The sequence below is a fragment of the Trichoplusia ni genome, chromosome 3 (genome assembly GCF_003590095.1).
Source record: "Trichoplusia ni isolate ovarian cell line Hi5 chromosome 3, tn1, whole genome shotgun sequence".
NCBI lineage: Eukaryota > Metazoa > Arthropoda > Insecta > Lepidoptera > Noctuidae > Trichoplusia > Trichoplusia ni.
The window spans coordinates 13829297-13853988 of record NC_039480.1 but is presented as its reverse complement, the minus strand read 5'-3'; the positions used below and the strand labels follow the sequence as shown (position 1 = coordinate 13853988).

At 33.9% G+C, this 24692-nt stretch overlaps 1 protein-coding gene across 1 annotated transcript in view; it reads right to left on the bottom strand.

The window, feature by feature from the left end:
* Positions 1-1798: 1798 nt before the first annotated feature.
* Positions 1799-24692, bottom strand: part of LOC113492021 — a 44645-nt gene continuing 21751 nt past the window's right edge. Inside the window, exons 22-46 of the mRNA XM_026869296.1 lie at positions 24274-24372; positions 23544-23651; positions 22291-22386; positions 22133-22221; positions 20965-21088; positions 20346-20540; positions 20150-20209; positions 19756-19984; positions 19249-19302; positions 18547-18698; positions 17459-17578; positions 15545-15760; positions 14171-14245; positions 13694-13892; positions 13050-13127; positions 12515-12639; positions 10666-10818; positions 9138-9271; positions 8703-8820; positions 7812-7936; positions 7040-7305; positions 5292-5356; positions 4504-4663; positions 2998-3194; positions 1799-2287 (exon numbers count right to left, since the gene is read on the bottom strand). Coding sequence (XP_026725097.1) covers positions 2177-2287; positions 2998-3194; positions 4504-4663; positions 5292-5356; positions 7040-7305; positions 7812-7936; positions 8703-8820; positions 9138-9271; positions 10666-10818; positions 12515-12639; positions 13050-13127; positions 13694-13892; positions 14171-14245; positions 15545-15760; positions 17459-17578; positions 18547-18698; positions 19249-19302; positions 19756-19984; positions 20150-20209; positions 20346-20540; positions 20965-21088; positions 22133-22221; positions 22291-22386; positions 23544-23651; positions 24274-24372 — 3348 coding nt within the window. The 3' untranslated portion in view covers positions 1799-2176. The remainder of the gene's footprint in view (positions 2288-2997; positions 3195-4503; positions 4664-5291; positions 5357-7039; positions 7306-7811; positions 7937-8702; positions 8821-9137; positions 9272-10665; positions 10819-12514; positions 12640-13049; positions 13128-13693; positions 13893-14170; positions 14246-15544; positions 15761-17458; positions 17579-18546; positions 18699-19248; positions 19303-19755; positions 19985-20149; positions 20210-20345; positions 20541-20964; positions 21089-22132; positions 22222-22290; positions 22387-23543; positions 23652-24273; positions 24373-24692) is intronic.

Genomic DNA, 24692 nt, shown 5'->3' with positions numbered 1-24692 from the left:
TGTGTTTAATTTCTGGCATTAGCAGCTGTGCAGCATTAGTTATAAGAATAAGTCAAACACAGATGGGGTATTGTTGAAGTTCAGGAAGCAGAGCCCGGGAAATAGCAATGTGTTAAAGTTCATCGGGAACATTTGCGCCAACATTCTGCAATTAATTTATGCAGACTTCTTGTTTGAGAAGGGAACCTTGGAACACGACGTATTATAAAATAGTAACAAAAATATTAGCCGTCATATACTAAAACTTTACTTTGAACATCGTCTTTTTATTATTAATATAGATTAAATTATTTAGTCTTAAGAAAACAAATCTTTCCACACCCGGTTTTCCTTCATAAATAATATAGCAAAATTAAAATTGGTATAGTAGAATACAAAAGTAATTCCTAAAGTGTTATATTACTTTAGGCACCAGGATATGCCTGGTAATCTTAAAATATATAAATTACTCGTCAAATTGTTTTCCGTTGTGGACTCCCAAATTAGTCAACCGATTTTTAAGTTGTTTACATGCTGTCTGCCGTTTTATCCAACTTGAAGGATACGATAGCTTGGTATGCTTAATTTTTTGTTACCTGTATTGTTACCGACCACCGTTTCCATTTCGGTGTTTATTTTTTATCGTAATCTCATTGTAGGATAACCCTAACAACCTACAAATATCCATAAATAAAACCTTACCTATATTATAATTATGTTTGTACAATATCGTTCCCTTACACCACACAAGACTTGCTTTATAAATTAGAACATTCCTCAGGTATCGGCTTTGACAAGTCTCTCAGTATAAATTAGTACATGCCAATATTCTAACGTTATGACTAAATAGAGCGTACCGAAATGGTTTACCATTAATCAATATTGTTACAATAATTTAGTATACAATAACGGTCCTAACTTTCATTTAATATTTTGAGCGAAGATCTCATTAAATTAATTTCAACTTATAGTTATAAAAAAGCACATGGCATTCTATTTTCAAACATCAAATCCATTTTGGTTCTGGAATCAAAATGTTTAAAATTTTAAATATAAACCAGGACTGTTATCAACAAAATCTACATACATAAATTGGAATTAGCCAATAGAATTTCAACAAAAATAAATTCATTGAATTTGCTTTCAACTTTTGCCATCGAGCGTACAGTTACGATTCGATTCCATTGGGCTCTCATCATTTCAAAGGCACGAATATCGAAACTGTCGTAAGCGGCTTAAAGTGGCTTTCAATCTAGAATGAACTGGTTTTATGTGTGAGTGCGCGAGTATTAAATTCTCTCCATGCTTATTGGTACCTGAAGTAACTGGTAAGTATGAGTTTTATCCAAAGGTTATTTAATTCTTTCGGAATACTTTCTGAAACAAAATATTATTTGGTACTAAATTCTTATGAAGTTTTACATTAATCTACTATTAAATATCAAGCTGCCTACAATCGCCTCCTAATGACCTCATTTTACAAATGATTAAAAAAATATATCAGTTCATCAGATATATTTCAAAAACATAGCTAGTTTTATAGACGGTACCATATCTAGTTTTCTTTTATAGCGTAAACAAAAATGAAGATGACACAGTAAGTTGAAATCTCGTGTGACGTCATTTATCTGTACCCTTTTACGTACAAGTAACGTTATAAGCCACCTCTTCTATACGTTTTACCACCTTTGATACATTTTATCTCTGCAGATTTTATTAATGGGTAAAACAAAAATATGTATTCCTTACGGATATTTTCGACCTATTGTGCCACTTTTGGAACAACTTTAAACCTACATATATATTTTTATACATCAAAATACAATAGACCGATTATACTAGTATTATGGGTAAAACAACAGGCAATTTCAATGAGAATTTATGTTAAAATTCATAGACACCTCTCAAAGCCCGCACCGTTTCTTTGAATAATGTAGAAGGCAGCTTACGACGACCACTAAAAGTGGTTGGTTTCTATTTGTAGACCAGACTAGCAACATTTAAACCATTTGTAGCAATTAAAAATACCTTCAGTGCAAGTTTATACGTTCGGATCGTCGAGAATTTTATTGGTTCAGTTCAAAAACTATTGGTTATTTTAGAGAATGATGCTAAAACATATACAACTGACTTTAAAACTACTAAGTCAAACGTATATTTCATAAAACTAATTAACACATAACTACTCTACATAAAATTAAATCTGTGTAAATAATATTTCAGATCGGTCCATTATCAGCTTCTTGGCTTCAGGGAAAAATGGTAGAATGTTGATCCATGAGTCCAGGCTCAGTGTTAGAATACTTACCTGTGGATAAAACATTTTTTTTATAATATTTTTTAAGAAAATAATAAAACTATAATGACTTCAAATAAAAACTACTGAACTAATCTTGGGACTTTTATGGGACCCACATATACATAATTAAATTAATAAGGTTACATAATAATATGTAAAAAAAGTATTCAGACGAAATGAAAACCACCTTTTTAAAATCTATCGAAAATAAACTTTTTTTTTAATTCTTTTAAATTTCTATTGTCATTCGGCAAGGTCGTGTCTTATTCCATAATGCTTGGAAAAGTAACCAGACTTTTTAATAATAAAGTTATAAGCGACCAAAATAATATTTACTGTGTACGACCATTTTAGATCTATTATAAGGCCGAACCCAAAAGTTTGGAGAGCTTTTAATAATAATACCGTATTAGCCCTAATAATTATGTATCCACATATAATTTCAACAGAATCTAGTAGGTATTATTTTAGTATCATTGCACTTGGCACACAAATTTGTGATGAACAAACCATAGACAATAATATTTTTCTCAGCTAAAAAAATGTATCTTAGACTTCCGTACTTTGTAATTTCGGTGGGTATGGCGTGATGACCTTGACTATCCGTGCATTCAAATTAACTCTTAGTTATTCACAAAATCACATCGTACTCCTAAATTTATTTTTCTTAAACTTTTAGAAAAAAGATACTATTTTAAACTTGAATATTTAGTCCATACCTTAGTTTCAGCTCTATACGAGAAGCAATGCGTGATTCCTCGGTTCATGCCCTGTAGTATCCCAAACACGTCACCAGCTACAAGCAGCTCATGTGTAATCTCAGTCAGGTCCGCCCGCACTGACACCACAGAGACGGTGCCTGAAGCCACCCAGTACATGCGGGCGTCGCTGTCACCAGCCACCACTATGTAGTTACCTGAAAGATGTGGCTTTTTGAAGTGGAAGAGGATGGACAAACTTGATTGGAACTGGAGTTTCGAGACCAATGTACTAAAGATTCTACAGTTTTCCTATAACGAAGCGAAACATATTAGGCAAATCTGTGTAGATTTTCAAATGCAACTGAGGCTTACAGGAACTTGTGTGGTCTTTTAGTCATGTACCGATGTTAAATACACAAAGACATCCACACTTAGAAGAAGGATTTGTGGTTCAGAAATTAGTACATGCTGTCGCTTTATAATCACTTAAATATCAATGTCTTCGATGTTAGGTGTAGTGTTTTTATAACTTAGATAAAAACACTTTGGAACATTTAATCCAGTGCAAGGATAAATTTATTTTCATTAAGGTAATAAATTCCCTTTTTAAAAACGTTGAAGTGAAATATACTGTATTTCATTTATTCGCTACTGTTTTCAACTTCAGCGTGCTATTTAAATACGTTATTCTTGTTGTTTTTGTTAGCCAGAGCTATTGTCTGCCGAACAATTTAGAATCCAGACCATTAAGAAGAGATCGGAATGGGTAATTAGTTCTCGATAACTAATGATGCAAGTTTACGTTACTGTTGTGTCGTCGTTCCATATAGTAAAAGGTTTAAAAGTGTATGTCGTTTTGTAGTCTATATAGACGACCAAATATAGTGCAGAATTTCGCCTTAAATTTATGATATTATTTCTGCCAAAAACGGTTTTTGAATCAAAATTTCTATAAAATACTTATACACCTCTACTTTGTAAATTACCTTTGCCAGTTTTTACATAGGTTTTTGAATAATAAGTAACCCATATACAGGCAAAAACGAAACAGCTGTAACATAGTTATCAGAATTTGCATTTTTGCTTTCATGTCCATGAAACAAGAAGAATTTTAGATAACACGTAACTCAATGTTAGTTTTTATTTTAAATCGTTAAAATCTGCTTTAAAACCTTTACACGGAGCGTGATCCGTAATATAAATAAATTATTTGATTTCGTAAACAGATTCAGACCATAAAAGAATATTTATAAGAAAGTAAGTAGGTAAGTATTAAAAACTGCATCTGAAATTGCCAACCCTATAGTAAGCATAGTAAATTATCCATTCTAGTTTCTTCTCTGAATAAATAAAGCTTTGTCTAGCTAAAGGATTATAATAGCACACTGCAGGTATATAGTATTTCATTCTTCTCCTTCGATAAATTAAACTTTGCCAAGTAGCAAACAATACTTAAAGCCTTTGTAACGAGAAAAGAAACATCATGTGGTTCAATAAAAATAAATTAAATTGATATTAACTTACCGGGAAAGAATATAGTGTAGTCAAGTGCCACAGTCAGCTGCCGTAAGAAGGACTCCCCGGTTTCAGCAAATATGTAGCAGTTCCTCAAATGGTGACCAAACATGGCCGACATCAGGTCGCACCGCCTCACGTATGGGGTTTGGGATAATAGGACTGGTAGCTAAGATGAATATTTCATTATTATTTAACGAAACAATCAGAAAAAGAGGGATCTATAAAAACAAATTGATACTTATGTTACTAAAAATAATTGAATTTATTGGAACTGTAGTTAATTAATTTTAACTTTAAGATACTCGCGCAAACATTCGACAAGACAAACACACACTTATACGGGTTGAAAGTCGAAATAGTGGCAAATCCTGCCTCTAAGATTGATACAAAATACACTAAAAATATCGCAAGTTTTATATTTCAAAAAACATTAAAATGAAATATTATAATACATTAGATATAAATTGAAATATTATAATACAAAGTGGGCACAATTGAATTTGATAAAATTTACTGATCCATGAAAATTCGTAATAAATGTCATTCTTGTTGATCTTCAACAAACATTATGAGAATTCAGGTATTTCAATAAAGCTTTATTTATAGGCACAGATAATCGATAAAATTGTGTTAATGTTACTTCAAGTAAGAGTCCTGTGAAAACAAGACAACGTTATACAAGGCATAGAGCGATGTCTCGCTTCCACAACTATTAAGGTCTCGTTGTAGACGGTTGTACGACCTTTGTATTACATAGTATGTAAATACATCTAAATGTAATGAGTTTGTCTCACCTGACGACCGCGCTCAGTAACCCAAAGCTGTTGAATGTATTTCCAAAACTTCTTTAACTGATAACCTGAAGTTAAAACAACGCATTCGTACTAAGATATTACAATTTAATGAATTAATTTTATAATTATTATATGGTTAAATAGTAAAAGACCGGTTTCCATACAAATGGCTAAAAATAAATGTGTGTGATGTATATACCTAACTGCAGGTTTAATCAAATTTATTTGCCACCCATTACATAAAGCACCGTAACAACCATTGCTTAACTTCTTTACTTTCAGTATTTGTTGTAATAGCGACAACAAAAAAACATCATTCGTGAAAATTTCAATTGTTTTTATCAATCACGTTTCACGAGACACAGACTGGCGACGGACAGACAACGGAACCTCAGTAATTAGCCTCAGTAAGTAGCCTTCGGGAAAGGAACTAAAAACTAAGACATATTTTAAAGTAGGCTTTTTGACAGACGGTGCCCCACACCCAAACACTACATTGCTTCAATAACGTCTACAGTCAAATAAATTCCATAGTCGAAATGTCTAATAGAGGCTACGCTAGACTGATATCCGATCTCAATAGTAACAGGTCAGGATTTGACCTAAATAGTTAAGGATTTCGGGACTGGTGACGCTATAACCAGGTATAGGAGTATGTAAGCTCTCTTAGGCATATAGGTAGAAGTCTGTATTGAGTATCGAGATAGCTCAACAATATATGCTTTGAAATTATGTATCTGCCTCAATATTGATCACAAAGCAACTTAATAACAAAATTGTTTCATCGCAAAAGAAACTAGATTAGTTTCAATATGAAGTATACATATTTGATCATTTATTAACTTTTTCTCGTCTCTTTAGGTATGGCTATTAATTGCTGAAATGTTTCGTAGTTCAGGAATGGTGAGGCAGGGGGTTCCCGACAAATCGGTTAGGTTAGGTTAGGCAACTGGCTTAAAATGTGTCTTCATTTACATTTTTGGATATAGCGGCAACAGAAATAAATTATCTGTGAGAATTTTAACAGTCTAGCTGCCAAGGTTCATAAGATACAGCCTGGTAACAGACGGACAGACAGCGGAGCCTCAATAATAGGTTCTATCCACACCTTTGTTTTCAAAACCCTAAAAACACTTAAACTTATTTGTTACTAAAGTTAAGATATAAACGCCTGTGTTCTTAAACCTATAGGATGAACCTTTTTGGGTGCTCAATTTTCTTCAATATTTTCCCAGAGTAAACAACGAAGGCTCTTTAGAAAACACTTCTGTCTCAGCGACGTAATTTGAGGCGACTATTAAAATCTGCTGAAAAATGCCACGTCAAGATTTAACTTTCGACTCGGTTGACTTTTACGTAAGACGTTATTGAGAATTGCTTACTAAGATTATTTTTATCACCATTATACAAATTAAATGAACCTCGTTAGCAAGGATTTGGCTACTACGATTTTTTACACTACTTTATTAATTTCGGCATTAGTTTTAAAATTGATACCCAATATTTAAAATATAATGAAAACATATATATATATATAGCCCAATTGTTGGCTTTGTATTAATTTGTAATTTAATTCTAACTGTGTTTGTATGGTGTAATCAAATATCTACATATTCTTAAATGTAATATTATCTGTTTTTCTGTCTGTCTGTCAGCTGATATAACTGTCATCTACACTTCAACAGCCAATCGATTGTTTAAAAGGAGCTGCGAACAAAAGCTAGTGCCATTACATAATCTCCACTTACTCGACAATCCCTGATTCTTCAGCATATCAATCAGCTCCTTCGTAACCTTTTCATACGCCGTCAGAGCATATTTCGTGGAATAGGCCAATTGTATCGAAGCTGCAACTACTATAGATGCTAACATTTTCCCGCAAACGAGAATGACGGCTAGGATGGACATCGGGAGAATCTCGTCGATAACGAACTCGTCACTGCCAGTCGTGGTCAGCTGAGAGACCACCATGTAGAACGATGTGACGTAATCCCAACGGAGTTGGGGCATCTCTCTGGAAGATACACTCGACTTGTAGATGTTATGTAAGGTACATGTAGGTCAATTACCTATATTAAGATTATCTAACTTTTTTTTATCAAGAAAGAGGTGTTATTTTAAATGACAGTGTGTTATACAATGAAGTTGGTTGCGCCGTTTCTGCTCCTGTTTTATCTGTTAGAAACCGGTGGTGAGAGAAAGATACGGCGCTATCTATTCATTGTTTTTCTGACATTAGCTTTACTTGAATAAATAGTTTTTGTTTTGATATCATTAAATGTGTTTTGTGTTCAATATCTCACGAAAAAGTGACCGATTTTGGTGCAGGTTAAAAACATTAGCGTTCATTGGTTTATATGGATGTGGTTTAACCAGAGCATTATTAAGCGTCAATCTAATATATCCTGAAAACTTTCACATAATGCTCATTATGCATGCTTATATACGCGTAGCTGTGCCTTCTCACCATTTTCTCAATAAAAGTACTTCTTATACGATAAAATGTTGTTATGAACTTACTCGTCAAGTATATGTATCTTGAGTGTTCGTATGACGCTGATGGGCGACGTGCCTATCATAGCCAGGAGCCACACGCAAGTGAAGGTGTGGATCATAAGTGCTACTACCATTATAGTCATCGCCGCCTGCACACAATTTAACAATATTTATAAAGTCCACAAAGTTAAAAGAACTTATTTAACTACTTGTTAAATTGCGGTTGAAGCAATTATTTTTTTGGAAAAAACACTCTGAATTAAATACTAATACGAATAAAGCAATTTCGTAAATTAAGCACAAATTTACTCAAATTTACTAAACTTCACGTAAAAAATGTCGAAAGAAAAATCCAAATATCATTAGACAAAAACCACTGTTTCATAGAACAACTGTACCAACTACTTTCCAAAGAAACTTAAAAAAAGAATAGAAAAAAAATGTGGGGAAATAAACTATTTGATTTACCGACTCCTTGGCATTTCAAACATTGTATCATAATCACTCAAAATAAGATAAAAGAAAAACTCAGTCTTCGGTCTAGGGTCAAAAAATGTCTAGAACCCATGAATTCCAAGAATCTATTTCTTATTTTTTGTTCAGTACATTTTTATTAAATTGCTAGCTTAACAACAATGACGAAAGCTCAAAGCGACCGCGGCGTACACGTGTAGAAAAAGACAAAGCAAGTATATGTAGTGTGTACGAATTATTTATTTATGTGCTTCTACGTTAAGTAGGTACAGAAGACCTACCACCATTTGAAAAAACAAGAGTCTTGTTGTTGTGAAAGCAAGATGCCACTCTACACCGTGTATTGCGCTGTCTTGCTTCCGCATGGATAAAAACTTACTTTAAGAGGTATTGATATACCCTCTGTTATTCTAAAAAGGTATTAAAGGAAGTATAAGTAACCTGTAATGTTGTTAGATTGTTTGTCAGCTCTCGCGATGTGTTGCGATAGAATTCGAATAAATACTTCAGTCGAAAGAGTTTTATAGCGCGGAGGTAATGAATCACACGCACGGATTCACTGAAATAAATTACAAGCGAGTTTTAAATATTACACTGATTTATGTTACGCAGAAAAAGAAATTGTAACCAACTAATGATTAATACCTTCTTATGGAAGCAGGATTAAAAAAAATTAAAACTATTCAAAATCTGCAATTATGTAAATGGATTTGTGAGTTTAAGAAAATACATTTTTTGAAAGTGGTTAGGATAGTGAACGAAAATTGTTTTATAGTATTCGTAATTTAAAAAAAGACTAACGTCTCAATTAAAATACAATTCTAATACTACAAAATAAGTTTGATTTTTCAATATAATTTTGTATAGAAAACTTACGGAAAACAGAAACCGAGGAATTCCGTAGGGAAGTTAACCAATATGTCACTCCAAAGCCAGATTTTATGTTTGAAATATCTGCGCCGACATTTGGGTCCGTCCATGATGAGCTCTCCATGCTTGCTGACATAACCCTATGAGGTATAACAGCTATCTAAATGCTTATATGGAGTTTATTGCTTATTTATATATATTTGAAACAACAGATATGGGGTAGGCACAATTGATAAACAATGTAGATATTGTTTAATCCAAAAAGTTTCAAAACATTTGCGCTAAATAAATTAAAAGCTTGAAATTAATAGAAGGGTGGGTTATTTACGTACCTACTTTTAGATATTATGTAGGTAGTAGTATAGATATGTGACTCAGTCACAGACAAAGTATTTAATTTGTTTTGTGGAGATATTTAAGGCAAACAGTACATCTATAAATAGACTGGCCGATCCGGTGAATTTCTGCTGCCGGGCTAATTTGTAAATCTAAACCATCCAACAGCGACAAAGCGCATACAAAATAAACAAAAAATACATAAATCTGTCTAGCCATTTAGAATGAGTTTGGTAGCATAAACACGTACTGTAGAATGTGTTAGATAAACAGAAAGAATTGGTTTAAAATAGAGTAAACTCAAAATTAAAAGCTTGAAATCAGTCATCCAGTAAGTTATGCCCATAACAATAAATAGGTATCTAATACACTTAATAAAGTATCCATACGAGACTTGGATATATTCGTTAAGTACCAATTTACTCGTAGAATATTCGAAATTAAAAAGTAACGTTACAATTCTGTAAAAAAATACTCGCAATCTCCCCTCCGTACTCAGATTTAATACAAATCACTAAGCCATGACATTCAATTCAGCGTGAGCTCTACATTCAAAATGATAATCGTTTAATTTGGCGTCGAATAAAAACGTCAGTAAAACGGGATTGGTCTAAGCTGGTTGATTCATAAATATCAATTCTATTCAATTGATGTATCTCGTTATATAACAATGTCACTCGACGCTGATTGGACGACTTAATCCGTCTGTTGTTCGGAAATTAGGTGATGCAAGCTGCAGTTTCTGTCTAACGAGCTATCTTAGCTTAATTAAAGCTAAGTATTCTGGGAGCTGACGATGAAAAGTATAGATGCTAAATTGTAGACGTTCTAAACTCGCTTTTTATGATATCTGGACTTGGTATTTCTTTATTTCAATGTAAACTCGGTAAATGTTGTTTACGTTTGTTAATTGAGAAAGGTTTTTGTCGTTATCATCAAAGCTTATAAAAAAATTACTATTCTCAGACAGGACTCCAACTGCCAGTTGCTTTACCAAGTAAGCTATCGAAGTCAATACCAACAATTCAGATAGGAAATCATAAAAAATATATGCGAATGTATATTAGAAAATATCTTAAATGTGTTTAAATAGAACAAAAAACGCACCACAACGTATATTTTGTCATATAAAATAGAATACTTGCAATCTGTATTTACTAAAAGCTCTATAAAGTAGGTATATATAGGCATTACCTACCTGATGCATAGCCAGATATATCTTTGTGTAGAAGTAAATATCCAAGGCCGCGTAAACCCAGAACAGGAGGTAGCAGTCATTTAGGGTCACCAGGTCGTACAGACCTACCAGGTAGTGTATAGTTACCATCGTACAGGTTACATAGCCGAAACTCTGAAAACAGTTAACATTTTATGTATAAGCTAAGTATATTGTAAATTGTGCAGAGCTGTAAACTTATACTAAGACCATATTATGTAACCACAATTAGTGCAATAAAAGTTTATTATTATTAAATTCGACTTAAAATAACAATTGTTACGGTTACCTATAAGTTTTTTGCAGGATCTAAAACAGTTCGACCTGCACTTGACCGATTTGTAAGACTCCTGGAAGAGGAGTTAAGGTACCTCATGAAGTTCAATACTCTACCTGTAACGGCATCTATATTTTGCACATCTAAATTTCTGCTTTAAGAGATGAAGTTGCCACCAAAGTGATTTTGCCAACCAAATTGGTTTGAAACAATTTTGCTAAATTGTAGAGACAGGATACTAACTATATATAGTTAATCCACGGATCGAAGGATGACAAAACCTCTACATTAAACTCGCTCTATTTCGCTCACAATACTTTTTAAAGAGATTTACAACGAATTAAAACTTAGCGCCATCGCGAAACTAAAACCTCCACGGAGTCGTTTACACTTTATAGAGATGTTAACTTACGTTTAAAAATATTGAAGTACCGGGACAATAGATGTCAGATGGTATAAGTAATTCAGTACAGTATTGTTATAAAAAAAAAACTTTTTGCTGACTTTATTATTGTCAAATAAACTTATTAATATTGTCAAAGCTTCAGGTCAATCGGACCCAAAATCAACTTGCAAGATTTGATTACTGAGTGACAGTGAGACAACCAGACAACGTATTAAAAGCTCTTAGTACCATATACAAACAAAGCAATGGATAGCAGGTAGGATTCGATTTACATTTCAAACTAACAACACTGTATGTATAAAAAAGCAATAGGTACATGAATATTAAATATAGCCCTATTGTTATTAATTATAGAACAAAATACTAAATTTTAGTAGTAAGGCTTACGCCACATTTCAAATACAAATATATAATTACCTACGTTATTATTGCTCTGTGGTTAATATTGAAGCACGCATATCGATAATACAATATTCCGAACATTAATATTTAGATACGGTTTACGTTTCCAATAAATAACAAAATACCGCAGAAATGTATTTATCTACGTTGCACTTATACCATAATACATGAAGTTGGGTCATATTTTTCGGTTTTTTTGCATTAAACAACTTTCATCGGGATAAACTGAATGTCAAATGAAGTTAGCATATCAGCTTGGTACCTACTGACTGAAGTTGGCACCAAGCCTAATTTGATCAAACTCTTGGTGAATCGGAGCAGAAATCTTGGAGAAATCAGTGTACATAGTACGTTAAATAAATTTGTGACATAGTTATTAATATACATAAGCATTAGGTACTGTACAGTGTACACACAAGGTGTCGTTAAACCTTAATAAATTAAGTAATTAATTAATGTAGTTTAAAAGAATAAATATTTTTATAAAACATAATGGCCTCCTATCAGATTGATGCTTGTATCAACCATTATTTTCTCTTATATATATTTTTTGTAGCGATTTTTTTACTGTCTTGTCGTGTCTTTTTTAAATTTTATATTATCCTTTGAGTACGAAATTCAACTAACAAAAGCAACTAAACTACGTCTACCAGCATAGCAATCACTTAACACTACAATTAGAACACCTAGAAAATCACAAACTACTAAAGGAGTCGTCATTAGTCTTTCGCCGCGTATCAATTTACCTGAAACATGAGAGTGCCGGGCCGCAGCAGATTCGAAGCGTGCGAATAGCTGTGATACGTGCCGACACTGGCCGACGACTTCGATTGGCTTACGTTCGATTGTGACGTGCTCATTGCAAGAGTCCCTACGGATTAGGAACACGATAGTTTGATGACAGGCCTTTGTTACGGAACAGGAAATAGTGATGGGGGTGTGTTTTTGTCTTTTATTAAGGGTGGAATGTCGATAGGATGGGATTGAATCCCGCCATTTCGCAAACACGTTAGTGTTTAAAGTCTCGTTTTAGTTTTGATTATGTTTGTACAAGCACAGTTCACTATTGCTAGCTTTGTACTTTAATAGACGTATGTATAAAAAAAATGACATGAACTTTTTCTGTCTTGCTTTTACAAGCAAACCGCTAAACCGATTTTGATGAACCTTATTATGAAAAAATAGACAGACCAATAAACTGTCCACATTTTGGACTCTGGATAGGCGAAATAGGACGTGTGAAAATAAAAGTAAGCAATTCGAAGTTTTAATTTCAATTACCTGACAAATCAAACCGACTAGATCCACTCTTAGAATCCGCACCAGACTCTAATGATGTCAAATCGTACGTCGAATCCTCTGTAATACAAAAGCACTTATTATTTAGAACCAATATTCCACTTGACATGTACGAGCATGAAGGTATGATTAAAATTTTGATATGTAGGTCATTCAATAAAATCAAGCTTAATGCGCAAATAATTGAGTACGGGATGTGCGCGCGGTTTGGTTCTCGAATACGATACAATTATTATATTACTCGAATATCTTTTATAAGCGAGTGTTGGCTTTAGACTTGTTTCAGTAAATTTATTATATTTACATAATAGCATGGCTTAGTAAGATGTTGTTTCTTACGATATTATGTTTTGTTTGTGCAGAAAAGAATAAAGGACTTTAACGTACTGTGGCCACATGAAAATGTAACAATTACAATCCATAATCATGATATTGCATAATTTTGGCAAATTAAAAAGTATTTTTTAGAAAAGTACTTTTGTATAACAAAAAACGGGAAGAGGGTGCTTGCAAGCCTTAAAACTAAGTCCGAAAAAAATCCCAACTTATATTTTCTTCGCGAGCAGCCAGTCTTAGATAAAACTTCAACATCTATGGTTACCTACAAAAATAAAATCCAACAATACCTTCAGAAGAATCATCATCATCATTCATCTCCATATTTATAGGCAAAATATAATCTCTAGACATTTCGAATGCCTTGTTCAAAGGTTCTTGTATTTTAGGATAGTATTTCACCAAGTTGAAGAAAGTCACACTTGGTATAGTTAATAAGTCGAGACTCCGACTCGCATAAATCGTCACTTCCGAACACGATATTGGTTGCTGAAAATGTTTTAGAAATATGATGGAGATATTTCATGTACTGGTATTCCTAGTATTTCCTCAAGAATATATTGAACTATAAGCTAAGGCTGGAATGAGGTGGATGTCGAAGCAAGATGCCACTAAAGGCAGTGTGGAGCATCGTCTTACCATCGTAGTTGCAAAAAAATGACATTTTTAATTTGTTTTACTCGTTTCATTCGATTTCAAGGGACAAAAAACAGTTACATTTCAAAAGCTATAAATAATGATAATTCATTGTCTGTAAAGCTACTTACGCCCGTAAAGTTTCCGAACATTCCACCCGGACCCATACAAGTAATCATCTCATTGTACGATGTTAATACGTCTACCTGAAATTTCATTATTTTGTACGAGAATGTACTGTAATGTAGCATTTTCTTTACTATTATGAAGTGATCCGAAAAGTAAATAACTCTATAATTATGGCTGCCTTACTATCTTTAGATCAACATAAACTTAAGTTACTTTTAGTTTACCGATTCAATAACCTTCGTATCTGTCGCATGCATCGCTATAACATCGACCCTTCGAAAAACACATACCTAAACAACATATCATTTCTATTATTTCTACATACAATACTCCGAAAGACAAAAAATTGTTGTCACCAGACAGTAAAAGGGTCAGGGGTCGAACATTACAAGCTCCTTGCCCGTCTACCCGTGTTTACAATACAGGGGTACAGAACCTAGTGAGATGTGCAAAAACGGAATAATAAAAAACCTTGCGTTTTGTTCCAGGTCCCCAATTCTGCTATTTGCAACGGCCGATGAATGAATGAAATTTGGCTTAAAAGGGCAATTTTCGTATTCCCTTAAGTATTTTTCTACATAATAATTATAAATTCAGTACAGGACGGTCACACAAGGTCAATAAAATTACCTTCCAATTATTGTATTGGCAAAATGCTGAAGAGAATAGGAATAATTTCAAATTTAATCCAATTGCCATTCATTCATCGGTCATTGTAAAATAGCAGAATCGGGGCCCTGGCCAGTGAGCCAGCGATCCCGTATCCCACGGATATAATACCCCGATCATTTACCTCGAACAATATTTGACTTGAAGGATTGACTGTTGACAAGGACTTGTGTACCTAGTAAAATATCTATGAATATAAATAAGGTGTTTGGACAAAGCTCGGGAATGTTAGAATATTTATGTGGACGAAATATTTCGTTGTGTTTATGATGTGATTGAAGTCTAATAAATAAAACTACGTAATCAAATGAATGATTGAGTATTTGTTTACAACGGGTTTTTTATAAGTAATCATGATATACAATGTTTTATATTATTAAATAAACATAAAAAGTATTGCAACGATCAAATATTCTGATGTTTTGCAGATTAAAATTGATTTTGTGGGCCATATTATTTAAGTAAGTTTTCTCATAAAATGCTTATCTCAATCCGTGTTTTCATTAAATTCAATATTTACATGTGTGTATTTGCTTATTTATTTTATGGATTTAAAACCAGAATGCTACCATCATCCAGTATGCACCTATATCATTTTCTACTCCTGAGCTTTCACACAAACTATCATAAAAAACTACACCTTTATCTTTTTCTACTAGTGAGTATCACACAAACTATCACAAATAACTACAACTATACCAACATACCTTTCCTCTGTATATAATATAGATATGTGGTTGTATATCCCTGCACTGTATGACGGTATCTCCCTTCAACAGGTACATCTCATGCAGATGCTGCGTGATGACCCTGATGAAGGAGCGCTCCACCTTCCCGAAGAGTGGGACCTCACGGAGAGCCTTCTCATACATGAACACCAGTGTGTCTTCCATTAGTGCCGAGTTGAGACAGCGACAGATTTTCTGAGATGAGTAAAGATATTTATTTGTATTCAAATTTTAGAGATGATTTTTTTACACTTTCAGATAGTACTAGTCCTTACAAACGTTATTTTGCCAAGATGCAGAAAAAACTCTTATCTACCCAGGGTGTACACAAAATTTCATGAGCATCGGTTGAGCCATTTCGGGAGTTCAATTTCGTACACCGTAACACGCGTATAATATATATTTGATTTAAGCAATATTATAGTAGGTAAAACTATTTTCTTTTAATCGCAAGATCGCTAAATTCATTTATCCTCATGAAAAAGAAATCACCATAAATAAAAAACAATTGATTGTTACAAGAGTGGATAAAACACAGCACAGTGGCTGGTGGTCTATTTAATTATCATATTAAAGAATATTATTACCGTTTATACATTCACATCGTAAAGATAAACGATTCTAAAACTATTGCTAGTAAAACTATGAATTTGTAAACTAAGTACTTCTAACTTTTAATGGAACCCTTTACAATAACAATTGTTTATTCACAAACAGGACTATCGTGTCTAGTAATATTAATGTATTTACTCTGAAAATAGGTTTCAACCCCACTGTGGGATAGATTCAGACCAAATATTCCATTTTACTCGCAAAACATAAGCTGACGCCTTTACAAAAGTTAATTCGTGGTAGGCGCATAAAGGCTACATTATTCATTTAATAATTAAATAATAAATCATTGTTGCTATCCGAGCGAGATCTAAATTAGGGACAAAATGATGAAGCGACATTACGACCCGCACCTGTCACCAATGAATAGCACCTGCGGTCGTGCGAACTGATAGACTATCCCCCGTATTATGACATCTACGAACCATTACTATGAAGGAGAAAGAGAAAGCTCTATATTATTTGGTAGTGATATATTATTTCCCTTTTTTCTTAATGGGTTTGAATGTTCCTACTTTGGGTATCCGATTCGGCAGTGATATTGGAGATAAAACTGCTTAGTTAAAGCGAGATTAAAAGAAAATCGCTTACGAGTATTGAGTAGATACAGAGAGATTATATTGTTGTCATTAAAAAAAGTAAGCAATTTCATCTTCTCAAATATATATATATATATATATATATATCCTGGGACAACTCACACACGGTTATCTGATCCCAAGCTAAGCAGAGCTTGTGTTATGGTAACCAGACAACTGATAAACTTACTTAAATATTTCTAAATACATACATATTATAGATAAATTACACCCAGACACCAGAACAAATGATCATGCTCATCACACAACATTTGTCCTGGGCGGGAATCGAACCCACGACCTCCGGTATAGCAGTCATTGTCACTAACCACTAGACCAACAGGCCCGTCATCTAAAGCGTGGACAGGGAGTTACAAAACAAAAAAACATAAATTAAATCCTGCTTGTCAATTCGTGTTCATACATATAACATCAAGTCATTGTTTTTACAGAGGCAGTGTAGTGCCGGCATTGTAAAATATAAACTTAAACAAACACATTCACAAATATAAAAATGTTTTACCGCACCAGCCGTCAGCGTTTCACCAGAATTAATGTACTTTTTCAGTAAAAAGTGTATAACGCAGTATTTCACAAGTACGTGACCACTGTAACACTGTTTTTCGATGTTTACAATACTACACTTTACTACGAGTAACTACATTTTGTAGCACGTTGTAGAATATTTACGAGAAGTTATTACCTGTGGGTTGCTGCCGTTCGTTCTCTTCCACACATATTCGAAATATTTCAACGTTTTCGCCGTGAGCATAGGGTCGACGTTCTCTTGGTACAGAAAGTTGGTCAGATCCCTTGTTTTTTCCTATAAAACAAACGAGGTCTGAACTCGTTAAAACTAATATAATTACTGTACTGGAACTGCAAAGTCGTGATATTTTTAATGACGCAACTTTAGCCGTAACGTACTACACTAACAGTACGGTCTATCTCTGCCGTTAATTAGAATCTGTTCATTGTTACGTTTTACTATTATTGTAACGAGTATATTTAATTTGGTTCTGAATTTATACAGCCCAACTCACGACACATTTTTGTGAATAAAAACAATTACGGTTTCACTTGGCAACAATTGTATGTCGAGGATCGATTTCGTTTCATATAACGATTATTATGTTTTTACCAATTGATCGGCTTGGAAGGTTATTGAAACGCTTGTAGCACAATAGAAAACAATATAACAAATTTCCTTTAGCAGCCTTTATTGAGCACTGATTGGCGTATCTCGCCATATGAGCTAACAATATAGCCGTCGTATTTTGAAATCATCTTGTAAAATGTTGGTTTATAATAACTCTGAACATACAGAACATTAAAGGAAACTCTGAACTTCGGTGTTCTGAAGCAATTAGTTTTTATTTGGAGTTACACGAGCCGAACAATAGCGGCCGCAGTTAATGCCCCACTACGAGAGAACATTTCGCTAAAGTTCACCATAGCGGGAGATAACGGGTACAATTACGGCTTGCTACACATTCGTAAGTGGTAATTATTTTTGACCAGCTGCCATTTGTATAAATATGAGTAAATAATTTTGAGCGGCTAATCAAATGTCTCTCTAACCACTGTAACCTGACACATGAGATTGGTCTAAAGCCTTATATAACTTCATCATATTTTTAAAATCGATGAGTAATTATATTATAAACGGATTCTCAAAGGCTCTTGTTTATTGGGAGTTCTTCAAGTAAAGAGATTTTAAGCCTAACTATAGTATAGTGTTATAGACCATCGTTGTAAGCCCTCACTAAAGGTATTCAGACTTCAACGTACATTATGTTCCAACAAAGCGTGCGCGGCGGCCGATCGCGTGGAAGCCACATATCCAAACATGAAAGCGAAATATAGGAAGCCGGTGATTTGCAAGCACATCACGAGCCACAGGTCCACGGAGTTAGTCATGCCTACGGGAGTGCAGCCCAGACCTAGGATGAATTTTAAGGTTTTTATAAAGTTATATTCGAAAGAAAGCTTTTTTTGTGCTAAATGTAGCCAGTTAATGACTCACTGCACTAAAGGTTTTTTTTTCTTTTACAGCGGCATTTTATTAAAGAATGAGCATTCATCGTATGTTTGAGATATACATTCGCATAAAATACTACTACCATAAAAATAAATTAATTTGGAAGCAGGATTCGCGACACTAAAGTTTCCATAAAAATTGGCTCTCCCACCAATAAATGTATGGCCGTAACAATCGTTGATTAACTTAATTTTAGTATTTATTAGCCGCAGCAGAAATACATCATCTGTTAAACCTTTAACTGTATCTGTAACTTTAACTATAACCTATTAAGGTTCATGAAGTAGAGCCTGATGATTATAGATGGGGACGGACAACGTACCCTCAGCAATAGTAACATCACTTACAAATACAAATTACAATTTTGTATACAAATACCGTGCTTCTGTACATTCTTGGTAAGCATCCTATTCATTACCAGTAACCATAGTATCAATTACGTAAGTACTTACCGACGAAGACTTCGTAAACCCAGTAAAACGTGTATACATATTCGGTGATTGCATCTGTGGGGAGACCACAATGACAAGATTATTTGTTACATTTTGAAATACTCTGCTGTTGGGGTATTGTGTTAAGTTAGTACTCTTCACAAAATATTTTGACGAGAATAGACTTTAAGTTAGGCCGATATACCTACCTGTGTCTCTATATCTGTCTGTAGCTCGTAGCACCTAAACATCAGATTTTTCATACTTTTTTCCGTTTAAAATTTTGCCTTGTTAGTCTTTTATGATTAGTTTGAATAAATGAGAAATCGTTAGTTGAAGGCCCATACCATTTGGAATAGAAAACCCTTATTTTTCATAAAAATCTTTAAAATATATATTTTTTTCAAATTAGCTGCTCACGAATTACAGCCAACAACAGTTAAAACTACGATGTGACAGATGACTAATCATTTTTCATTTCATTAAGTACTACACTTTCATGAAATCTATAAAATAAAGTCAACTTACATCTAGTTTCATATCTATTACTGGAGATGATTAATATCTTCGAACAATTAACAAGTATGTAGTGTGAATGTTCTGGCCAGTAGGGTTCGCAGGCATTCACAAATATAAACGCAGTTGCAAAGTTCACAAGGGTCACCGCTATAGGTAGGAACTTCAGTAGGACTACGGCGGGGTTTAGTCGCATTATGTCACTTGCCCAGTATGAAAAGGCACCTGTTATTCTCGTCACCTAAATAAAAGGAAATTTACTGTTATGTAAAGCGTTTGTTTCATTACGTTTTTAAGGGTTTAATGACATTCATCAGAAGGGAATGGAGCTGTGTAGATAGTTCTATCTCTTTTACTCAATTGAAGTGTGAAAGTATAGGTGCAGGTTTATTGTTAGATTACTTACCAAAAGCATTCTGTTCAGTCGATATAGATCCATATCTGTGTTATCATTTACTATCCTAAACTGTAACAATAAGAACCAATTTATTACCTCCTCATAAAAAAATAAGCCTGTGTCTAAGATCATAGCTTTTATAGCATCGAATATAATACATGGATGGAATACCTCAAGGATATTTTAATAAAAAAAACTAACTTACCACTTCTTCAAAAGGGAATACACTAATGAAATCCAATAAGAACGCGTGCTTCAAGTATCTCGTGACGGTAAGTAATGGATGTGTAACAAGCAGAGACTTATCATTATAGTATGCCACGTACGCCATTATGAATATATCGATGTATAGAACTACGTCCGACCAGTTGTACAGACCGCCGTGCTTGTGTTGCTTCGTCTGAAATATTGATCTAATTGAGTAATTTGTCTACTCGTTATTAAGGAGGTTTAGGAAAAAAAAATATTTCCTTCAACCTGACTTAGTCTTGTAAAAATCAATACAAGGCACGACGCTGATGTTGGGGATGTATTTCGATTCTTACACCACAATAAAAAAAGGAAATGTTGACTGTTACTACCACTACCTAGCAAAGAAAGTAAGTAGGTATTGCTGTGGAAAGTTGGAAGTGTCTGACTGACTGATGATACTATATGAACATCACCATGTTATAGTTGATATACCCTCACAAGCCCATATTTCAAGTTACAACACAACCATTCAAAGGAAATAAACTTACAAAAATACCAGCAACAAGATCAATCACAACATAAATAACCTTACTCACGCTTATCACAGCGGTAACACAATAAAACAGACTTACAGCAATATCGTACGGCACTCCGAATATGTAGAACACGGCGAGTGCAAAACGTACGGCGCACCAGACCTTCAGGAACATGCCGTGGGGAGTAATGCATCCCGGCATGAATATGTACCGTATATGTCTGTAAAATACACAGGTTATCAGGTCTTTTATGAATACTAATTTACATTGAGTGATAGTCTAGTGCAGTTATTCCCAAAGCGGTCCAGATGGACCCACAGGGGTCCACGAGAGACTTGCTGGGGGTCTACTTAGGCGTGAATAAAAAATGGGGGTCCATAAGATGTTAATGGGGGTCCACGAAAATGTATATACTGTTGATAGTAAAGAGCAAAACTTTGTGTTAAAAATTGTCTCCCTAAGTTTAACTTGGTAAGTGAGCAACAAATAAAAACTTTTTACAGTCAGTAAATGAGTCAAACTGTTCTAAAAGCCGCGTATCCGTAGATAAGCCTAAAGGTAAGAGGATTGCCCACCATTTACCATTCAGACCAGATCATTCAAACAAACCCCAGTTTTAAATCCCACACTGCTATTGGTAAGCCTGACTAATGTCCGACTCGAGCTACGTTTTATTTTTCGGCAAAATCTGAAGTAAAGCCTTTGTTAAGTCAGTGTTCGTTCTGACAGCGTGAAATAAATAAGCTTTCATGTAAAAAGATGTAAGAAATTTATAAATAAATAAGGCGATTTGTTATGGATATTAGAGGCAAGTAAAATTAATGATATCGCTGAAAATAACGAGCTCGAACAAGACTAGGATTAGGCAGCTCCGATAACTTGCTTGCGGTTATATTTATTCCTCCAAATTAATTATCGACGACGGGCTTGGACTTGGACAATCGGTTTACGTAGGTTGTTATTAAAGATCACGAAGTATTCTTTTTCAATAGTAATCTATACATTTGACTCATAACTACCGCAGGTTGCACAAACGAATCTATATGTTTACCCGTTGTTCACGTCGTCAAGTGCTTTCTATAACAGATAGAAAGTACTTGAACAATAAAACAAAACAACATCTACCGCATCTACTAATTATATTTCGTAAAAGCAACAGTGCCAAAGTAACCATATTTCACACACAATTACTAAATACAAAATACCATTGTTCGATGATAAAGTTAAGAGTAATTTACCTCGTAAAACACAAAGGCATGTTTACCTCAATACCCCTAACTTGTCGAAGGTCTTCACGTAATGGCCTCGCTGTTCTCTGGTGGTGAGCACCACGAAACTTTCCTTTATCTCTTGCTACAAACAAATCATTTACTTTCAAACTTGTTCGTTCACTAAACTTGGGTATTAATTAGTTGTACTTACAGCGATTCTGTTTGTCTTCACGTCCAGTCGACCAATTAGAGGTTTCGCGTCTTCGTATTCTGCTGCCTTCGATTTAAGTTCGTGGTTTTCTAGTACCTGTGTGTGTAGACAAGATATTACAGATTTTGTTAATGAGCTCGCGTTTATATCAGTAACATATTTTTTAATCAACTCATCACACACATCTTTAGTTTTACTACGTTGTTGTTTTTTGTAGTTGGCCCTTTTCAGTTTTCATACTCTATAACTAATTACTAACTCGTGAACAGTAAAAAGTAAATTATAAAACTATTCAAATAAGGTATTCCTTGTTGGACCGAAGTTTGACATATATTATTCATTGTTATAGGTATGTACCTACCATGTGTGAAACTTCTGCGGTTTTTTCTAAATGATATGTTCATTTACCAAAAATATTCAAGGCTAATTTTCCGACCGATATTGGCCAAATTTAATTTGTTATTGACTAAAGAATTGGTATAGCTACAATAATATACATTTACAGAATGATGTCAAAGGAAATTGGGTGGGCGCGTAATCGATGAGGAAAATTGAGTTGCAGAAAGTTAACTGAATTTCCAATCAAATTGTACTTTCGTGAGTGTCATTTAGAATTTGTTTCTATAATATCTCGATATTGACTGTTGTTTGATCTTATAACGTAATGAATTTTCTATTTAATATAACGTATTTCGAGAAACATATTTCGTCAATAAGCGTCGTTAATAATTTCTTCTTTTGCCTTCTCATCTATCTTGGTCTTCTATACAGTTTAAGGAGGGAAGTAGTAAGTGGAAATCCAAAAACCCCTCAAAAAATAGAAAACGCAACATGTCACTACTTCTCCATACACCCTGTATACATGATAGAAGATTTGACATGCTATGTATATTTTGCTTTGTATTTGGACATATTTGTTACAACCTCTTTTAAAGTACCTACATATTATACATGTTACCTTTATCACCATCGCATCAAACTACTACTGCCAGTACCTTTTTGTATCAGGCAATTTATCTTTAAAAAAGCATTTTCATCACCATCATTTCCATCCTAGCCTTTTTAAAAATAAGATAAGGTATTTTTTTTAAATAAAAATATCATTACATTCAAATAAAAATATCCACTAAGACTAACAGAAAGCTCGACAGCAGTCAGACACAGGCTCCAATACATCAAGCACAGAGGGTTCACACAAAGCTTCTGTGCTGTTGTTGTATTACGTATTACGCGATATTAAATGCATGAATCACCGTTATAATGGGGTGACTAATGTCCGGGAACGTGCCCCAGCACTGCACCAGCGCGCTGTACTCCACATGCAGTAATATGCAGTTTGTTGACGTCACCACTGTGTATACCTGGACAAATTAAGGCATGGTTTTGTTGTATGGAATGTAAATACCGTATTGTATGAAATAATTGTTTTATTAAAAAACTAAAAAGACCTGCAAGAGTTTGCTCATTTTATAACAAATGTCTACTAGCAGACCCGCAATAGGAGAAAAAGATAAATATTTTATTTTTGCATGTCCAATTTAGAACGAATATTACGGAATCTAATATATAAAATTCCCGTGTCACGATGTTAGTTACCGTACTCCTCCGTAACGGCTTAACCGATTTTTACCAAATTTTATATAAGTATTATCGTATCTGAGAATCTACCAATATCTATTGGGTTTTATTGAAAAGGGTTGCTCACACTAAAAAAAATATTTTGTTTTTTGGATTAAAAATACATACTATAACTAGAAATAATTTATTAGGCAAAACAACGTTAGCTGGGTCAGCTAGTAAGTGTTATAAATTCGTTGCAAACTTGTCAATAATGTAACTATTAATCAAATACAACAAATTATGCATAAATATTGCGGTACACATACATGACACATAAACAATGAATATACTGAAGCAATTATAAAATTTCACATTATATACACACAATTAATTTACTACCACCATAACAAAAAGAGAACTTACTTTAGGCAAACCAAAAAGCATTTCTACAACACCAAAATGACTATTCGGTCCAATGGTCGCTTGTCTTTTTCCAAGATTATTCAACAAGTTGCAGTGGCCCTGGAAACAATATTGTTAAGACAACTATGTTGACCCGCGGTGTCAAACGTATGGACTACTTATTACGAAACAAAACTATTGTGTTTTTCGTTTTTGAACGACTAAAGAACAATATAATTCGGATAAACCACAGATAAGATCGCGGGGCGTAGCTAGTTATTACACAATACAAAAATCTCGATAGACGAAAAACTTACTTAAGTACTTACTAACCAATATCTGAGATATAACCTTAATAATATAATATCTTATTGTATCAGAACTTGTTAGTCCATCTCAGTGAAAAGGATAGGCATACAATAGATTTATTTGCGAGACTC